Source organism: Gigantopelta aegis, chromosome 13 (genome assembly GCF_016097555.1).
Source record: "Gigantopelta aegis isolate Gae_Host chromosome 13, Gae_host_genome, whole genome shotgun sequence".
Lineage (NCBI taxonomy): Eukaryota > Metazoa > Mollusca > Gastropoda > Neomphalida > Peltospiridae > Gigantopelta > Gigantopelta aegis.
The window spans coordinates 11,625,464-11,646,787 of NC_054711.1; the positions used below are offsets into that span (position 1 = coordinate 11,625,464).

The 21,324-nt window shown below is 35.4% G+C and overlaps 1 protein-coding gene across 4 annotated transcripts in view; it reads left to right on the forward strand.

Annotated features, from left to right (window-relative positions):
- Positions 1 to 21,324, forward strand: part of LOC121387568 (dynein heavy chain 7, axonemal-like) — a 121,646-nt gene that overhangs the window by 12,790 nt on the left and 87,532 nt on the right. For 2 of the 4 annotated variants that reach the window (XM_041518723.1, XM_041518724.1), the window contains exons 9-19: positions 474 to 657; positions 5,200 to 5,379; positions 8,478 to 8,636; positions 9,493 to 9,606; positions 10,068 to 10,195; positions 12,842 to 13,145; positions 13,911 to 14,057; positions 14,576 to 14,712; positions 15,543 to 15,678; positions 16,848 to 17,111; positions 17,700 to 17,848. In XM_041518723.1, the coding sequence (XP_041374657.1) occupies positions 474 to 657; positions 5,200 to 5,379; positions 8,478 to 8,636; positions 9,493 to 9,606; positions 10,068 to 10,195; positions 12,842 to 13,145; positions 13,911 to 14,057; positions 14,576 to 14,712; positions 15,543 to 15,678; positions 16,848 to 17,111; positions 17,700 to 17,848 (1,902 nt within the window). Of the gene's footprint in view, positions 1 to 473; positions 658 to 776; positions 942 to 5,199; positions 5,380 to 8,477; positions 8,637 to 9,492; positions 9,607 to 10,067; positions 10,196 to 12,841; positions 13,146 to 13,910; positions 14,058 to 14,575; positions 14,713 to 14,744; positions 14,782 to 15,542; positions 15,679 to 16,847; positions 17,112 to 17,699; positions 17,849 to 21,324 lie in introns of those variants that run through there. The other 2 variants (XM_041518725.1, XM_041518726.1) reach the window with 2 other exon arrangements.

Here is a 21,324-nt window from a genome sequence, read left to right on the forward strand (position 1 = left end):
AGCTGTTGGGTGTCAGACAAATGTTACAGGCACCCGATTGTCATATTTAATAGTTTAAAATATGCTGTCATTTACAAACAGTTTTTTTCCATTATTTGTTTCTTTCTCTCTCTTTAATGTTTCTTCCTTTTTCTTTCTTTCTTTCTTTGTTTCTTTCATTTTCTTTTTTTTTTATTTGTTTTTTGTTTCTTTCTCTTTCTTTGTTTCCTTCCTTCCTTCATTCCTTCATTCCCTCCCTGCTCAGTTTTTTTCCATTATTTGTTTCTTTCTCTCTCTTTAATGTTGTTTCCTTTTTCTTTCTTTCTTTCTTTGTTTCTTTCATTTTGTTTTTCTTTCTTTCTTTCTTTCTTTCTTTCTTTCTTTCTTTCTTTCTTTCTTTCTTTCTTTCTTTCTTTCTTTCTTTCCTTCCTTCCTTCCATCCTTCATTATACTAGTCACTGATTAAACAAGCATTGTGTTTTGTTGTCACCCAGATGGTTTCCCGAAGTACAGAACATCTTCTACCAAGGCAACAAGCGGAAGCAGGTTCCGAGCAACCAGGACCAGGAGAAGCTGGAGGCGTTCTTCAACTGTGCTGCGACTCTGATGACCGAAAACCTTCAGAACCTCACCCTCAACTCCATCTCAGACTACACAGACTTGCTCTGTCAACCAGTGGTCAGTAGTTTCTTCTGTTGTTTGCAGGGTGGTGGTGGGTGGGGGATTCTTCAACTGTACTGCGACCCTGAGGACCGAAAACCTTCAGAACCTCACCCTCAACTCCATCTCAGACTACACAGACTTGCTCTGTCAACCAGTGGTCAGTAGTTTCTTCTGTTGTTTGTAGGGTGGTGGTGGGTGGGGGATTCTTCAACTGTACTGCGACCCTGAGGACCGAAAACCTTCAGAACCTCACCCTCAACTCCATCTCAGACTACACAGACTTGCTCTGTCAACCAGTGGTCAGTAGTTTCTTCTGTTGTTTGTAGGGTGGTGGTGGGTGGGGGATTCTTCAACTGTACTGCGACCCTGAGGACAGAGACCTGCTCTGGTAACCAGTGGTCGGTCATTTCTGGTTTCTTCTTTGGGGGGGTGTGGGGTGTGGGGGGGGTGTGGGGGGTGTGTGTGTGTGTGTGGCCGAGTAGTGTTAGTGGGTGGTGTTCTTCAACTGTACTGTGTCTGTTGGCACAGACCTGCTCTGTCAGTACTTTCTTCTTTTTTGGGGGTGGTGGTGGGTGGTGGATTCTTCAACTGTACTGTGACTGATGGCACAGACATGCTCTGTCAGTAGTTTCTTCTCTTTTTTTTGGGGGGGTGGGGGTGGTGGTGGTGGGGAGGGGGATTCTTCAACTATACTGTGACTGATGGCACAGACATGCTCTGTCAGTAGTTTCTTCTCTTTTTTTTGGGGGGGGGGGTGGTGGTGGTGGGTGGGGGATTCTTCAACTGTACTGTGACTGATGGCACACACATGCTCTGTCAGTAGTTTCTTTTTTTTTCCGGGGGTGGTGGGGGTGGTGGTGGGTGGGAGATTCTTCTTATGTAGGTGTGTTATGTGACTGATGGCCCAGACATGCTCTGTCAACCAGTGGTCTCTAGCTTTATTTCAGGGGAGTGGGAAGTATTTTTTTAAATATTATTATCCATACTGATTGTAGGATCTTTAGTATTGTCTGGTCAGTGATTTTTTTAAAATTTTAAAAATGTAGAAAATTTGAGTTTGCAGTTTTTTGTATTTTGAAAAAAAGAAGAAAATTGGAGTGTATGTGTAACTTTTTCTATTAAGAATGTATAGAAAATTGAGACGTTTGTTCAGTTTACTGAGGAGAGGTGTAATGTCTGTCTTTTTATTACCTCCAGTAATGAATGTGGTAGTGTGAGGATTTTCTGTCTTGGTTTAATTACTTTAGAAAAGTAGGCATTCCAGATTTTACCATTGTGAAGCAGAGCTGCTAAGAAACAACCATTGTTTTCTACTGAATATTGCCATGGCTTAAAGGGACAGAAATGTTTGATAAACATTATATAAAAGTTCTAAGTTACTGAAAAGGATTGTTCATGGTGTAACATTTATGACTAAATATGTTTTATTTTTATTAAATCAGAAATTGAGTGTTATAAATTGCTTACTATATAGATGTTTCAAGGGTACCATTAGACACTGCAAGATCTGTTGTCACAGATGATGATGATGATAACTAGTTTAACGTGCCCATATACCACTAGGGTTTCGAACACGCCCATCCCGAGTCCGACCTCCGATAAGATCGGTGGCCTGACTCGGGATGGGGGGGGGGGGTTGAAAATGGGCAGAATTTTGAAAATAGCAATTAGTAAAAACGTTAATAGAATAAATAAAAAAAATGAAAAGGTTACAAGCCAAAAATAAAAAAGAATTGACTGCTCGGCCGAATATTTATATAATTTGGAGCATTTTAGAAGGACAGTCCAAAATTAAATAAGAGAAAGAAGAGAGGATCGGACTATTTAATAATATTACAAAAAAGAAGTAATTTCGACATAAAATTTTGAACGCAGATCTAAACGTTTAAAGTCCGATCGATATGTCCAGAGATAATGACTTACATGACAGACTTAATGATTGGTTTCTTGACCCAAGTGGGAGGTGATGATTGATTAATTGACTAGTCTCAAAGTTGATTGGTTAATTGACTTACATTACCGACTTAATGATGGTTTCCTGTCCCATGTGGGAGGTGATGATTGATTAATTGACTAGTCTCAAAGTTGATTGGTTAATTGACTTACATTATCGACTTAATGATTGGTTTCCTGTCCCATGTGGGAGGTGACGATTGATTAATTGACTTGTCTCAAAGTTGATTGGTTAATTGACTTACATGACCGACTTAATGGTTGGTTCCTTGACACATGTAGGCGGTGATGATTGATTAATTGACTTGTGTCAGAGTTGATCGGTTAATTGACTTATGTCATTGCTGATGATTGGTTTAAACACGGCTGTGTAACTTTTAATCCCACTGGCTGCAGATTAAGAAGATAGTATGGGAAGGATGGACAAGGTTTGTCTGGGAACCAGCCCCAGAGGTATGATGAATACGTATTTACGAGTTTCACACCACGTTTTTTCACTTATCACAGCGTCATTCTAAGTATATTAAAAAGCGTTAATTTTCACATGGACAAATTTACAATACAGGCTGAGTCATAAAAAGGTGAAGTATGACATTGTGTTTCTTCACTTATCACAGTGCCTTTCTAAATGTATTACAAAACTGTAATGTTCACATAGACAAATTTACAATACAGGCTGAGTCATAAAAAGGTGACGTATGCATCGCGTTTCTTCACTTATCACAGTGCCTTTCTAAATGTATTACAAAACTGTAATGTTCACATAGACAAATTTACAATACAGGCTGAGTCATAAAAAGGTGAAGTATGACATCACGTTTCTTCACTTATCACAGTGCCATTCTAAATATTTTACAAAGCTTTAATGTTCACCTGTACAAATTTACAATAAAGACTGAGTCATTGAAGATGCGTTATCACTATTCACTTGATCCAAGCATGCTAAATTTAGTTGTCACAGCATAAACGCTGCCGGCCTGATAGCAGAGTTAATCTTTAAGATGCATTCCATAGGTGTTACTGCAATCAAGGTCACATTCAAATATAGTTTTAGTCAAATTGACAACTTGTAGCGACTGGCTTCAGAGAGTCATTTCACATTTATTGTCACATTGACTAAGCATGCTTCATCTAGTTGGCATTGCAATCATAATACTTTTTGTCTATAGGAATTTTTCGTCAGTATTTTTGCAAATTTTAAGTCTTTTAAGTTCACTTGAAAAAAAATCAGTACAGACTGAGCCATGCTAATAGCATTTAGGATTCCACTGCTATGGTTTCTACATCTGGTTATCATCACAGAAAACCTCTGTTTTGAATTGGGGAATAGAATCTTAAAAATAAGCTGTTTTACATAAACATTGTTTATGCATGTAGAATCTTTATAATGAACAGTTTTACATAAACATGATTTATGCATTGTGCATATTGTATCTTGAAAAATGTAGTTTTACTTCAGTGAAAATATGTAGGGAATCTGTTAATAATTATTTGCCATCTAAGCTTAATGTATATTATTTTAAAGGTTAAATTTATTTAAGGATTGTCTAATGTTCCTGAAGAAAAAAAATCATCCACAAACAGTGTGAATTGGTGAAATCATTCACACAAAAGTTTGCCATCCATCCATCCATCCTAAATGCCTACCTATAGTTTAAAAATAAAGAAAGATACAGGTATTTTTAGTCTCAAGGAAATTACAAAAAGGGTCATAATTATAAAGAGGACTTATTTTAAATATTTTTAGTTAAATATTTGTGTTACTTTCATCATAATGTGTCCAAACTACATGATTTTGGATGCATTTTTGACAATGTTCACACCCATACAAACCAAACACAAGTGGGAGTTGGCGGATATCACACATATATTTATGGAAACTTTGCTCATCAGACCATCCAAAAACCCACATTTGAATAAAGGTTTAGCTATTAAATTTTTCACAAAATCAGCTTTTTAAAAAATTACCCAAAATGATCGTGCCCCACTTTTGTCACAAGAAAAACCAGGTGTATGAATACCAAGCCTCATTACAGCTAACCGGTCTCGGTGGCGTTGTGGTTACGCTGTCAGTCTACAGGCTGGTAGGTACTCTCCTGCCTGTGGGAAGTGCAAATAAAAGATATCTTGCTGCATGTCATAAAAGAGTAGCCTATGTGGCGACAGCGGGTTTCCTCGTGTCAGAATGACCATATGTTTGATGTCCAATAGCTGATAATAAGATAAAAAATCAATGTGCTCTAGTGGCGTCATTAAATAAAACAAACTTTACATTACAGCTATCCAGTAGCCAATGATAAGATAAAAAATCAATGTGCTCTAGTCGCGTCGTTAAATAAAACAAACTTTACATTACAGCTAAACCATTTGCACTGCTGGTTAAAAACCAATTGCAATTTTAAAAAAAATAACTCCTTGCCTATCACTAAGCTTAAAATTTACTTCCTATTCCAAATAATTAGCCTTCAAACATGGATCTGTGCAAAACCAACAAGCGAACTGTTTGTGCACCCTGGTACACAAGGGAGCTAACTGTATGCTGCTACCTTTATCTTCCATCCTGCTTGTTGTTTATAATTTCTCTATTTATGTCAAAAATTTTAGACATCGACTCGTGCCTACGAGCATTCTGGATTCATTCTCCGGCTGATCATTGATGACAACCAGATAAAGTTTGAACCGACTTTCAAAGACTTTGAAATTGTTCTCGTCAACGTGTATGATGTCATCATAAAGGCCTCCTGTGCTGTGCCGCGTGTCGAGACCAAACTCTACTTGGACTGGGTAAGACATGTGCCATAATGATGTAAACGTTGTTTTCGTTGAATTGTTTTCAAATTCATAAATGAACCCTGACGAAGAGTAATTTAGTTACGTTGCGGATGTGATGGCATGCTATGCACTACTGTTAGAATGACGTCACGAAAAGATTCAATCCATGATGTCATTTCAGCAGACACACTAAAATATTGAAGCATTTTGATTTCTAATACATGTGTAGGATTCTGAGCTTTTTAAAAACAAATACATCCTAAAATAAAGTTTATAATGGCATTTATTGATAAATTTGATTTTTAGCAGTTTATGTTCATGTGCATTTTAAGTTTTGAGTATTTATAGTCGGTCCCACAGGAAATGCCCTTTTTCATAGTATGAAATTTACTACAAGTTATTTATTTCTGAGCCAATTGATTTGTAAATTGCACACACGCAAGTAGTAATTTTTTGTTATTTCCAAAACACTTTTACTTTTCTTCTTACGTTAAACCAAACTGAAATTAATTACAAAAGACATTATTATAGAATGATGGGACAGGCTATAGATTGTAATATATTTAATTTTATTACCTCAGCAGGCACCCTTAGCCAGGCAAATAAAATTTGTAATTTCTAATTTTACATTGTTTTTATCTACATGTAAATATCGAAAATAAAGGATTTTAGAGAGAAAAAAAATAGCTGAGGTAATAAACTGAATCACACTCAGAACAGTTGTTATTAAATTGATATCCCTTGTAAAATAATTTTCATTTGTCATATGCTAAAGCTCATTATAAGTGAATATTATTTAACTCGGGCCATAAATTTGATAATAACTGGCAACTTGTTTATTATCCTCTGTTTATCCTATAACTTAACCATGATATTCATGTTATAAACCCATGTAATAATTTAATGTATTAACCCAGTTAATAATGGTATGCAGATTTAAAGGTATCTGCAAATGTGCAAGGTCTCTAGGTAATAATGTGTTGCTGTGAATGTGTCATTTGTTTACAAGCCAACAAGACCTGTATACCTGAGCGTAACGTTTTCATAAGATTTAGTTAAAATGTGTGACATCAACTAATTTGTGCTAATTTTGATTATTTCATACTACTGATGGACTTTAGTTTGTGATTTACTAAAAATCAAATTAAAATGTTATTTTAGAAGTGTTATAGGATAAATAGAATTCACTACTCGTGTTTTTTAATATGTAAAATATCAACCTCGTCTAGTTAATTGGTATTTGTCTCGGCAGAGCCTAGACAAATACCGATTAACAAAGACTTGGTTGATATTTTCCATATTAAAAATACTCGTGACGAATCCTCTATATATTATTAACATGTTCAGTGAATAATATTTTTTATTTGTAATCAATATTTGTATGCTGCCAGATTGGTCGAAAAGCGCGCAAAAGCACATTAAAGGTTTGTTGTTCAAGATGATGGATGCATGTTAGGACATGTATATTGTTACACACGTATTCACTGCAGATCTTCTTTGAGATTAGTCAGAGAACATGTTGTTTGTTAATTACACACAGAAAACACAGTCAGATATTTGTACACATTTATTTTCAGGTATCTAGTTTCTATAATAATGTTGAGTTTTTTGTTTTTCTTCTACAAATAATTACATGTACACGTGTTGTACAGATGATCATGAATAATTGATGTCCTTGAAAATGTCGCTTTTTATATATCATAATAATAGTAATAATAAATATACAGATTTTATTTTGCGCAAGAATATATACCACTAGATCGTGTAGCGGTCGAGTGGTATGTTCTTTCACAAAATAAACGAGTGCAATAAATAGGAAGGGAAAACAATGTATGTGAAGTTCTGTATTTATGACATACATGTACCTTCTTGTATGTTTTACAAAACGGTTTTTAATTTAACGTCATAACAACACTCCTTTCATGGATTCATTTAACGTTAAGAATCATACTCTGCGGCAGCCTTGTGTAATATTTCAAATACGATATGACGTCATTTGTAAATCATATATGACGTAAGTAAATAAAAGGCACTAACTGCAGTAAAAAGAAAAAAGGAATTCCCCATTTAAGAGTTCTGGTCCAGATTGCACATATGTGCGATACAGGATAAATTTATTCCACGGTTTCAAAAGGCCTTTACCACTATAGTAAGATTGAATAGGTATGTAATAATACAGTTATATGTTAGTGTATATTTATATAATATCAGTCCATGAAATTCAGATTATCTTGTGATGGCAATTTAGTACAGATCATAACAAAGTAAATAATGCAAAATAATAAAAATGTTTACCAACAGCTTTTTTGTGATGGCACTGTTGATTACTGTCGCAAATTTCAATGGCTGTAACCCATATGTTATGACTATTCTTCATTTTGTTTTTCATTCTAATGAGCACCCATATTTTGTATACATGTATACCAGTTGAAGCAAATACTTACTGATAACACTGCACAATGGTCTCACCAGGCTTTTCCAGTATCTTTTTGTGATTGGAAAACCTTTTAGCAATTTAATTATTCTTGGAATAATGAAAATGAATATAAAACAGTTTGAGTAATTAATTATTTCATGTTGTTATGAAGTATCTATTTAATGTATTTACTGTTTCTGTATCCAGAGCGATGAGGCTACTGATTTGCATAAGTGCTTCAGAATGAATGAATGAATGAAAGAATGAATGAATAAAAGAATGAATGAATAAATGAATGAATGAATATGCTTCAGAATTTGAATTTCAGAATGATTAGTATTGTTTGGAACTATCATTTTCAAAATTTCAGAGTAGATAAAAACAAGTCTAAATTTTCTTAAATTATTATTGTTATAATGATTTTCAAACTTTAAAAATAGCAAATAAAGAGAAAGAAAAAAACCAGTAACCAAAAAAAAACCTACAAAAAATAAACATTTTCTTCAAATATGTAATAAATTAAATTCTTGAATTATTATCATTGTTTTTACAAACTGGGATTTTAAAACTTGCCAAAATGGCAAAATTACTGAATTACCATTGTTATGATTTTAAGACTTACAAAATAGCAACGAAAACGCAGTCCAAATATTCTTATAATATGTCAGTGACATGTTTCTGAATTATCATACAGAACGGCAACAAAAACAAAGCGTTCCTGAAGCCGACCATACTGGAGGATATTCTGGAGGAGAACCGCGAGAAGGTGCGAGAACTTGTCAACATGGAGAGTTTGAAACCCGTCGAGTGGACCAAGTTGTATGAGAAGTACAACTTCCTCGTCACCAAACAGGTAACCGTAGTAACTGGTATTTGTGAAGCTCACAGCAATAAATTCGGGCAGCAATTCGTATTTGAAAACAGGCCTCTGAGCATTGAAAGTTTATGTAACCCAAATTTTTTTCAGGTAACCCATTTCATTTTGCGTAACCCATTACAAATATATCATTATGTGAACAGTGACAAATCATAGTGTAAAATATATTTAATGTCATTATTGTTTGGATGAGAATGAAAAATGGGTTATGCAAAACTAGACTTGCGTGAACGACGTGCGAGCAAAACGATTGTACGCACAATTTTCAGAAGCCTGGGATAATCCAGTTGTTAGCATGTTTTTGTATGCACAAAAGATTGTTCATACATTTGGCTGGCATTGTTAATGTCCAGTAGTACTAGTACAAATAAAGAAAATAAACACATATTTATTGCAATTTATAAGATTCTGTGTACTTAAACATTGTCTTCACTCTATTGACTAACATTGAAACAGGCCCTGTGCTTATAAAACTTATACAGTCACCCCCTCCCCCCCTTCCCTTAATATATATTCAAATGTCTGTTGTTTTTTTTTTTAAATTTTGTGTACTTAAACATTGTCTTCTTCACTCTATTGGCTAACATTGAAACAGGCCCTGTGTTTATACAACTTATACAGTCACCCCCCGCCCCCTTCCCTTAATATATATTCAAATGTCTCTTCTTCTTTTTTCTGTGTTTTTTTTTTTTTTAAATTTCATTGGGTTACCGGTACCCTTTTCATGAGTTGATCCATTTGTCCCATTTTCCCTGAGTCCTCCCTCCCCAAATATGCTTCTTTAATGTACGTTTGATGAAACTTAAAAAAAAAATTGATCTCCTGATTTCAGGCTGAGGCTGACATAGATCAGTTCATGAGCGAGGAACACACGTTTGACGACTACTGCAAGGAGGTGGCCAAGTACCACAACCTGACCGAGGAGATCACGTACAACATGCAGAAGGTAAACAAGTTCAGTTATTACTTTATTATACCAGGCCTTCAGATTTCATGGTAACGATAGTTTCCGCTACCGTGTCGGTAAAATCACAGAACCGAAAATTTCGTTTCCCATGATTATTACATGTACAACTGGTATAATCAGTTTCTGATGGGTTCCCATGGTCACAAGGCATGGAACCGAAACAGTGTTTCTTTTATTCAGATTATCACAAACTATTGTTATTCAGGTAATCGGAGTGCATATAGTTGAACTATTTGTTATTCAGTTTGTCCGGGTATGTTTGAACTATTTGTTATGCATGTTTGAACACAAAGAATAACTGTTATTCAGGTTATCTGACTGGGTGTGTTTGAACATAATATATTGTTATTCAGGTTATCTGACTGGGTGTGTTTGAACATAATATATTGTTATTCAGATTGTCTGGGTATGTTTGAACACAAACTGTAACTGTTATTCAGGTTGTGCGACTGGGCATGTTTGAGCTGCACTGTGATGAGTTGATTCGCTCTCTGGCCAAGCGAGCTGACAACATCCGCGGCAAGTTGCTCATCCGCATGTGTAAAGACCACCAGGAAGAAAACAAGAAGTGAGTACTTTAGTTCACAATCTGTGGGCAAACTGAGTCATTTACCAATCCAGGAATGAACTGAGGGTGCTCAGATATTTATTATTATTATTATTATTATTTTTATTTTTTTCAAATTCTTTATTATCCCCAGAAAATAGGTCATGTCAGGGTTGGGGAGCCCTAAATCATCACCTTACAATATTCTTCCTTTACAAGTCTCACCAACACTGGGAATAGAACATTTGGCAATTGAATTAATTATTACAGTGCTCCGATATTTTTTAAGGGGAACAATTGGACATGTACCAGAGTTAAGGTTAGGATGCTGGTTATTTCACTTTGCCAAGATCTTTTCTTTCTTTTTTTTATAAAGAAAAATGCATTGTATTTAAAAAAAAAAATCTCCAATATTTTCACAATCTGCATATTAAAACAACAAATTTGTTATTTCCAAAATATATTTTTTTGCTTTTATTGTTAAGTCAACCTGGAATTATGGGTGGTTGGGTTGGAGGAACTGTTAAATTTGTTTGCAGGAATGGGGCATAAGTATAATGGAAAAAATACATTTCACTTTTTGTGTTTTGGGGTGGGATCGACGTAGCCTAGTGGTAAAGCGCTCGTTTGATACGTGGTCGGTGGCCCATTAGGCTATTTCTCGTCCCAGCCAGTGCACCACAACTGGTATCTTAATGAATGAATGAATGAATGTTTAACGACACACCCAGCACGAAAAATACATTGGCTATTGGGTGTCAAACTATGGTAATGCAAATAAATAAAGTGATGATCAACATCAATATAAAAATTCAAGACTTAAACAAAAACAGTGTAAAGAACTGTGCAAAAACACAAATATCACAGAATTTTACGGATACTGAATCTTACTCAAAACTTCAATTTTGTGCTGTATTGGCCATTCTCAAAGAGAATGTTACACCCCTGCACCACGGTGAGGTTACAGCACACGCAGGGGCACGTATATTAAAGGCCATAGTATGTGCTTTCCTGTCTGTGGGATGGTGCATATAAAAGATTCCTTACTACTAATGAAAAAATGTAGCAGGTTTCCTCTCTAAAGCTACATGTCAAAATTACAAAATGTATGACATCCAATAGCTCTAGTGGTGTCGTTAAAAAATCCTAACTTTTATTGTTAAGTCAACCTTGAATTATGGGTGGGTAGGAGGAACCATTAAATTTGTTTGCTCGAATGGGATATACCGTATATCTTCGCCTGTAAGTCGATCTCGGCTATAAGTCGAGTCCCTAATTTCAAGCCCTGAAAACATATTTTTTTATTGACCCGTTTATAAGTCGACCCATGAAAAACTACTTATAAATATTGAAATATTTCTTATTTTCAGCACATGAGAACAATAATATTTGAACAAAAGAAAATTATTTTACAAACTTCGGTTTTCACGTTTTGTACATCGCAATATAATCAGACTATTCCAATCAAACTATCATTATTACATAGCATCAAAACGAAATATTCCCTTAGTAGAGAGTCAAAGCTGGACTGTTACTTATAGTACTGTACAGATGGTTTTGTGCACAGACAACAACTTTATTTATAAACACTGACAACAGATGGAAAGTATCACGTTTTGCCGCCATATTAATACATGTAAGGAGGATAACTCTGGAAAGTACATGGTTTTTGTACCAAATGATTGTGTCCCTATTGCTCTAGATAGTGAACTGCAGAGATCAATTTTAAGGGAAAGCTCAGTAATATTCATACCGCCAAAACATTGTTTGAACAACCATTAATGCCAGTGACAAAACCAGGTAGTTAGTATTGTTTTACATTTTTACTATTAGTGATGACTGTTAATTTAACTAAGTGGACTGTTGTCTGTGAGTGAGATCGTACGCCTTTTCGCATAACCAAAACCGTTCTGATGCCAAAAAAAATAGGTTATAAGAAATTGTCAAATTAACATATTTGAGTATAAATACATGGCATACTTCAACAATAAAACTTGTAAAATAATCCCCAAAACAGTAATATTTTTTGGTGAATTTTTTTTACCCTCTTATAAGTCGACCCCCCAAGTTATAAAATAATTTTTGGGTGAAAAAAATTCGACTTATAGGCGAAGATATACGGTAAGTATAATTTAATGGCAAAAACGCATTTTACGTTTTCCCGTTTTCCCCGTAGACTGACAACTATGAAGACATTTTCTAATTAATATTTTATTTTGAGGTCAAACTGGAATTTGGAGGAAGGGAGATGGGCATTCATTTTTTTTTGCTGGAATGGAATATAGATACAGTGGCAAATACATTTCATGTTTTCACGTTTTCCCCTGTAGACTGACAACTATGAAGAAATTTGCACATTAATATAGAATATGTTTATTTCCAAAACAGTTTCACTTTTATTTTTTGGCCTAATTGGAATTTGGGTGAAGGGAGGGGGCCATTAATGCTTCTTTTGCTGGAATGTAGTATGGCAAAAACATACTTTTCATTTTGTGCATTTTTCCTCATAGACTGTGACGACTGAAGAAAATTGCACATTAATATTTTATTTTTTGGCCTAACTGGAATTTGGGGGAAGGGATGGGGGCATTAATTTAGTTTTTGCTGGAATGGGATATAAATACACTAGCAAAAATACCTTTCACTTTTTCTCCTTTTACTCCTTAGGCTGTGTGACGACTACGAAGAAATTGCCGAGAAGGCTTTGACGACTCCGTCAAACACGGAGGAGCTGATGGAGCTGAAAGCGTACATCGAGAAGGTCCAGTCCGACACGATCTTCGTCATGGAGAAGCGGCTGATGGCCTCCAAGGACCGGCTGGCCTTCCTCTCGGACTACGCCCAGTTCAACCCGGCCGAGATCCGGCTGAATGCGCAGGTCTTCACGTGGCACACGCGCATGCCTGCCGTCTTTGAGGAGCACGTGCTCATAGTGTCCGAGAAGACAAACCAGTACGAGGAGGCCCTAAAGGTAGACATACACACACCATCAGGGTTTTTTACAGTTGATTTTTATGTTTTTACAGAATTAAATTTGAAAAAAAAGAAGTCTGAAAGCTGTTCAGCATTCAGAAAACAAAAAATGTTAAGCACTAGTTTATTTTTATGTAAGGATATCCAAAATGATGTCATCTCCATTCAGAAAGACATCGCGTCTCATATTCTTACAGCATTTGAATATCAGGTAATGGCTGACTTGAATTAAAGTTGACGAATTAAAAAACCCATTGTATTAAGTTTGAGAAAACCCCCCCCCAAAAAACAACGTTTGAGATTATGGGATAAAATGATTATTACCATTGTGTGTTTCGGTATCGTCAATATCATATATTAGGAATAAAAATAATGTATTATGCTCACCAGAGGCTCACATAATACAATTTGTATTCCTAATATATGATATTGATGATACCAAATCACACTCTGGTAATAACCTCTATATACAAATACAAAATATATATATGAGCAAAAGCTCATAGTGTTGGAGAAGACAAACCAGTATGAGGAGGGCTTCCAGGTAAACATACACCATGATAGTTGTTTTTCAGTTTATATTCATGTTTTTACACAATTAAATAAAAAAAAACCCAAAAACAAACAAAACCCAATCAAATATATATAAACATATGAGTAGGAGCTCATAGTGATGAACCAATATGAAGATGCCTTTCAAGCAGTAGAACGAATGCCGTTTTTTTTTTACGTGTTATTATGTATTTCACGTTTGATATTTCAGCTGCGACGCGAGCGGTTCATCGAGGAGTTGGAGAACTATGCGAAACAGGTGGAGGAGTTCCAGCAGTTTGGAGACATGAGTGAGATTCAGAGATACCTGCGCAAGGCTCAGGCTCTCGACACCAAACTACAGGCAGCTGCTGACAAGGTATGATTGTCTTAGAGACGAGGCCTGCGAAGTATCTTTGGAAGTGTTGAGATGGGGGCCACTGTCTTTGTGATGGCTGGGTGGGGGATGGGGCTGGATGAAAATTTAAGAGACAAAAGGGCCCAAATCTGCTACAAGGGTTCCCCACCAGAAAAAAATTGGAATTTCTGGGTGCTGTTTTGCAAAGTGATCTTAGTGCTATGATCACCTTAAGTGCATAAGGTAGTTGTGCACTTAAGGTGATCATAGCACTAAGATCACTTTGTAAAACGCGGGCCAGGTACACGTACCCCATGCCCCACCTTGTTCCATGGCCCCTGAGAAAACATTTGTTGTTTTATTTTGTTTTCTTTCCATTTTAACATGAAGGAGGGGGGCAAAAGCGTGCCTGAACCTTGTGAAGATAGAGGCACGTTTAAGTGTCTCTCATTAAAGTTTTCTGATCTACTTGACTTTCTCTTTTTAATGGACTGACTATTGCTGGACAGTTTTTAAAATTTATTTTGTTTGTTTTACAGATTGAAGCATTCAACAATGAGGAGGAAGCGTTTGGCTGGCAGACGACAACCTATCCACAGCGAATCCAGGTCCTGAGCACTCTGAAACCTTACCACACACTGTACGAAACCACTGTGGACTTCAACAACAAATACAAGTAAGTACAGGTTCTGAAACCTTAATACACACTGTACGAAACCACTGTGGACTTCAACAACAAATACAAGTAAGTACAGGTTCTGAAACCTTACCACACTCTAAGTACAGGTTGTGAAGCCTTACCACACTCTGTACGAAACCACCGTGGACTTCAACAACAAATACAAGTACAGGTTGTGAAACCTTACCACACTGTACGAAACCACTGTGGACTTAACAACAAGGTTCTGAAACCTTACCACACTGTACGAAACCACTGTGGACTTAACAACAAGGTTCTGAAACCTTACCACACTCTGTACGAAACCACCATGGACTTAGCAACAAATATAAATTTTGTGTAACCTGTTTTTTTCTTGCGCATTAAATTTAGTATAACATTTACATAAGAACTGTTTGTCGTTTTTTGTAAATCTATCAATATATAAAAATCACAAATTTAGTATAAAATTACATAGCATAGAGAATCAATTCTATAGTAAATTAGTGACTGTCATACGTCAATAAATTCACAAAACAAATGACAAACAATTTTTATAATTACAAACTTATTTTGTTAAAAGATATATAAATCAGTTTGTAACATCCTATCAGTGGCCTGTTTTATGCAATGGTGTCTCATTTGATGTAAATGTCAGCATTTTCTGAGATTTATCGATTGATAACATTCATTAAGGTTTTTTATCCAAATATAGTAAATCGTATAAAAGTGGTAAGTTTGTAATTATATGGACATAATGGGTTCCATAAAAAGGAAATCAGTTACCAAAATTTATTTTTGTGTAGCTCGTACATGGGTCAGTGTGTTTATAATGTTTTTGCTTGCAGGGATTGGATGAACGGCCCCATGTCTGCCGTCGACCCCGATGCCGTGGACGTGGAGGTTGGAAACATATGGCGTGGCTTGTACAAGCTGGAAAAAGCGTTTGATTCGGTTCCGTCTGCGAAAAAGATTGCTTCTAAGGTAAATCTCACTGGAAACGAATGAAAGCTATATCAACTGATCGGGAAAACGCTACTGTAAATGTTTTGTCAAGCTGTTACCTTGTAACAGTTTCTCTGCACATGATGAGCTAGAGGGTGGGATCTAGCTTAATCGGTAGTGCGCTCTCCTGAGATACATTTGTTGCAGGATTGAACGTCGTCGGTGGACCCATTCTCTGATTGGACTTTTTTCTCATCCCAGCCCGTGCCTCACGACTGGTATATCAAAGACTGGTATATCAAAGGCAGTGGTATCTGCTGTCCCATTTGTGGGAACGTGCATTTTAAAAATACCTTGTCGCTAATGGAAAATACAAACGTTTCCAATAGTAGCAAGAGATCTTTTATATGAACTTTCCCACAGACGTGACAGCATACACACCACTGCCTTTGATATACCAGTCGTGGTGCACTTTTTGGGATGGGGAAAAACCCCCAATCATGTGACACAACTTAAAAACATGATTTTAGCACAGTATAGCTTTTTGCTTTAAAAGAAAACCCATCGTAATACAAGTTTTGGATTTGATTTTATACAAAGCCAGGTGGGTTTTTTTTAATAGCATTTCTTTCTTTCTTTCATTTCCTCTGTGGTAAGCTTTGCAGAATAAACCATGCAGACTGAATTTAAATGAAACTCTCTGTATACTTTTTGTTTTTTAAATAACTTTCAAAATTAGCATCAGTCTAGACTTTCAAACCATCTTAAGAAAACAAAAGCTGCTATTATTTATGGTAACCTGACCAAATCAGGAGAAATCACCTTAACTTTAGGTGTTAGTTTGCCAGGTTTTTTTAATTTTTAATTCTCTTTGATTCATGTATTAAAAAAAAATAAACCTCGCCAAAAAAAGCTGCAATAAACACCATTATAAAAATCTCAATGACAGTTTCAAAATTAACATTTAATATATTTAAAAAAAAAAGAGATCTAAAACCTAAAGTTATGCCACAAGCCAAGTTGCCTTTGCATTTGTACAAGTAAATATAATTTTATTATAGATTGTAGTTAGTTTTCTCTCTAAGACGAATTACCAAATATTTGACATCCAACAGTCGATGATTAATAAATCAAATGTACTCTGCTGGTGTTGTTAAAACAAAAGCAAAAAACAAATTTAATTTAATTTATGCTATTTGTCTTGCCAGGTTAAAGCAAAAGTGGAGGAGTTTAAGGAACATATGCCGCTGGTTCACACGCTTTTTAACCCCGGCCTGCGCGAACGCCACTGGGAGCATATCTCCGACATCGTGGGCTTCCCCATCAAACCGGACGAGTCTTCGTGCCTGTCGAAGTTCGTTGAGCTCAACCTCGACCCCTACATCCCCAAGTTTGAGTCGATCTCTGAAGCCGCTAGCAAGGAGTACGCACTTGAGAAAGCCTTAGAGGGCATGAAGTCAGAGTGGGCCCCGGTAAGTAGGGATTCAACGATTAATAATAATAATTTAAAAAAATTATTTTCTATTTCACCTGACCTCAAACAAAATGCATATTCCGGAACAGGAATATTTTCTCTCTCTCGCTCTCGCTCCCTCTCCCTCTCCCTTGCTCTCTCTGTCTCTCTCTGTCTGTCTGTTTCTGTATCTGTCTCTGTCTCTCTCTCTCTCTCTCTCTGCATTTTTTTTACTTCAGTTTGATATTTGGTCTACAGTTTGATTTATTCACGGTACTTTCCATAAGTAGGTGGGACGTAGCCCAGTGGTAAAGTGCTCACCTGATGCACGGTCCGTCTAAGATGGATGCCCGTCGGTCGGCCCATTAGGCTATTTCTCATTCAAGCCATAAAATTAAAAAACGGTGCATAGAACCAATGAGTTTTTTCTTTTCATACTATAGCTTGACATCTCAACTGTTCATACATTAACCAAAATAAAGAAAAAGAAGCTAAACTGTAGCAAAAATAAAGGAGAGAATTTCAATTTCAACTTCTCAATTAAACATGAAATTTAAGTAAACTCTTTTTATGTTTGAAATTGTTCCATGGTTATTTCTAATTGCAGATTGAGTTTACGATCATCCCGTACCGAGAGACGGGAACTCAGATTCTGTCGTCGATCGACGACATTCAACAGCTGCTTGACGACCACATCGTCAAGACTCAGACAATGAGAGGGTCTCCGTTCATCAAGCCGTTTGAGGCAGACATCAAGTAAGTCCAGGTTTTAGTTTATGTTCGATAACAGTGTTAATTAACTGTTGCAGTAGATTGCTATTGTTTTAGGTCACTTTTAAAATATCTAACGCCTTAAACAAATATATGGTTTGCTGTACCCCGACCCATTGATAAAATGCTCTGACTCTTGTCTTTTTATTTTGTTTTCTTGAGTTTAATTCTTTATATATTCTTTGTTTTTATCTTGGGACGGAATGTTGAGATACAGATGTCTGTTAGACTGATAGTCATTGGTTAATGCTGATTAATAAGCAACAGCAAATTTTAGTGGCTAATGCTGCTACATCTGAATCCTTCAATTGTAATTACCTGCCTCTTCTCTCTCTCTCTCTCTCTCTCTCTCTCTCTCTCTCTCTCTCTCTCTCTCTCTATCTCTATCTCTATCTCTATCTCTATCTCTAACTCAAATCCTCTCTATATACTAAAACAAATCAATTCTAGCTCAGTGCTAAAATTGTTGGTTGTGTGACGGCATACCAGTGTTTTTGTTTAAGGCTTGCTTTTTGTTCGGCTTTATGCTTATCATTGATGTTAAAAATAAACAGTAGTCTAAAAGTCGTACAGCATGTTACAACAATCCCACGCATAGTGCTGTAACATTACTTCTTTGTAAAACATACCTGCAGGGTGAATAAATTTACAGCATCAAAGAGTATTGGATGTCTTTAAAAATAACTTTCTTTTTTAACCGTATCCACATTCTGATAAGAAGAATAAGTCAAGTCATTTAAGCACAACAAAATGACTTAACTCAAATTGGTATAATTATAATGATTTCATGCAATTAATCTCTGGAATAATAATATTTGTACAGAAATGTTGAGAAAAAATTGCTGTGTTGTATAATATATGTACTGCTTTAAATGTTCAATATCACTGTAATTTCTCAAATGCATATTACATGTAAAGCCCTATACTGCCTTTTCATTGTATAATGAAGGACATGGTAGAGTAATAAAATTAAATGCCATGTTCTGTCTAAAAAGTAATTTAGTAAAATTTAATAAAAAATGTGGAAATGTGAAAGTATGTGGAACAGTTGGTAACAGTATACAGAAAATATGCAAGCTATATACCCAGAATCAAAAGGCTGAATGGGGTAAATGAAGTAGCATTTAGTTCATACAGTTTGCAAACCAACAATAAAAATAACTAGACATAGATGGTTGGCTAGATGGTTTTCAGTTTAGTTCACCGATTGCCCTGTGTTAATGGTGTATCTTGAGTAATGGGTATAAATACTGGATTAACCAGTAATTGAGATTCCTAGGTAAAACTGGTGTGTTCAACTCCAAAAAACCAACTATGGACTGTTGGTTGACTTTTAAGTTGTGTCATGTACTGTACATTGTATTGTCTTTATTGTATAGGACTCCATCATCTACAGCTGGTATGGGTTGTTGATTAGCTTTATTGTTGGGTTGTGTACTGTACATTAAATGTTCCTACTAAACTCTTAGATCACATGTTCTATCAAATACACGATTCACTTGAAAAAAAACCCAAACCCATCTACAAATTGGAGTTGTTTTGATGTCATTACATTTGTTTAATATAATTCTAGTACCCCTGGTAACAAGTACAAGTAAGTATTGGCATGGTAATTTTCAGGGTGAAAGGTCACACTCGTTTTTATCTGGCATCCTGGAATGTTTTCATAAATAAATAAACAAGATACTTTCACAAGAATTTTTATTTTTATCTTGAGCACTTAAATTTTTTTTTAATATCATTTTAATAAGAAGGCAAACATTTCGCATTTTTTCAACAAAGTTTTATTTTTAAATTATGTTATTTATTAGATTACGTTTGATCAAAATACAATGCATGATAAGAATAAAAAAATACTTCTTTTTTAATGTATATCGTATCCTTTTAATTTATCATGGTTTATCATGACTTCTAAGAAGGATTACAATCCTTTTACAGTATTTTTACAACACTACACATTTGCATGTGTATGCCAACAGTAATATATTTTAAAAACGTTTTTCACATTTTTATCATTTAAGTTTCTTAATGCTAGTATTATAATATTACAATAAACATGAAATGTTTGATATATTACAGATCAGGGCCCAGTTTTATGAAGCAATCTTAGTGATAAGATCACCTTAAGTGCATAAGGTATAGCTATGCAGTTAAGATGATCTTAGCGCTAAGATCGAAAAACAGGGTCACATTTATTATTTCTAGTATGATACATTGATTGTATTTTTGTTCTGTTTTTATAAAGCAGTCAAATACAGTCAAACCTATATTAACAAGCCACCAAACAGAAGTATCCAAAAAACCCTGTTAAAACAGGTGGCTGCTTAATACAGGTGGCCACTAAAGAAGGTTTGATATAATAGACGGATACATGCAAATATACAAGAATTAATGATAAAATATATAATACATTGTGCATCTAATATGTATAATATGTAATATATGAGAAACTTAATACTGGGTCAAGAAAGAATTACAACTGTCGACTACATTCAGTGTTCATTCATGTAGTAGTTTTGCTCTAGCCAGTGCACCACGACTGGTATATCAAAGGCTGTGGTATGTGCTATCCTGTCTGTGAGATGGTGCATATAAAAGATCCCTTGCTGCTAATCGGAAAGAGTAGCCCATGAAGTTGCAACAGCGAGTTTCCTCTCTCAATATCTGTGTGTGGACCGTAACCATATGTCCGACACCATATAACCGTAAATAAAATGTGTTGAGTGCGTCGTTAAATAAAACATTTAGTTCTTTTGCTCTAGAAAAATATTCTTTGCCTGTTTGCTACATTTTTGTAAAGATTCCAGGTTTGAGAAAGATAACATTTTCTTTGCCTACTTGTATTTGAAGTCGTTACTATATGTATATATGTAAATCTAAAAAGTCCAAGTTTAGAGAGTGATATTTCTGATGATAATTTCTCTATTCCACAGAAGGATTTGCCATGGTTGCAGCAGGTTTTCTCTCTCTAGATATAGTGTTGAAATAACAATTTTTTTTAGACACCAAACAGGTGTAGTTGAAATTGCTGAAATGTGTTTAAACAAATGTTCCTTTCCTTTTTGTTGACAGTATATGAAGACTTGAAGTTGCTACATATTTATCAATGTTCTAGGCATGAAAAAGTGATATTTCTTCTGACAATAATTTCTTTATTCCACAGAAGAAATCAATTTTTGTTTTCCATGATAAAAATGTTCTTCTTTTAGAGATGAAAGTTTTCAGGATTTTTAATCGTCCAAAGTGTTTTGGGGTTTTGTGATGTTGACCGAAATGTTTTCATATTCCCCATCCAAAACTTACAATTTATGATTTGTCGGAGACTTAACATTCAATCTGAATGGAAGCCATCAATTTAGACATGGTACAACCCTAATCCCATGGTACAACCCTTAATCCCATGGTACAACCCTTAATCCCATGGCAAATCTCAATACCAGACCGCCAATATTAAAATTTCC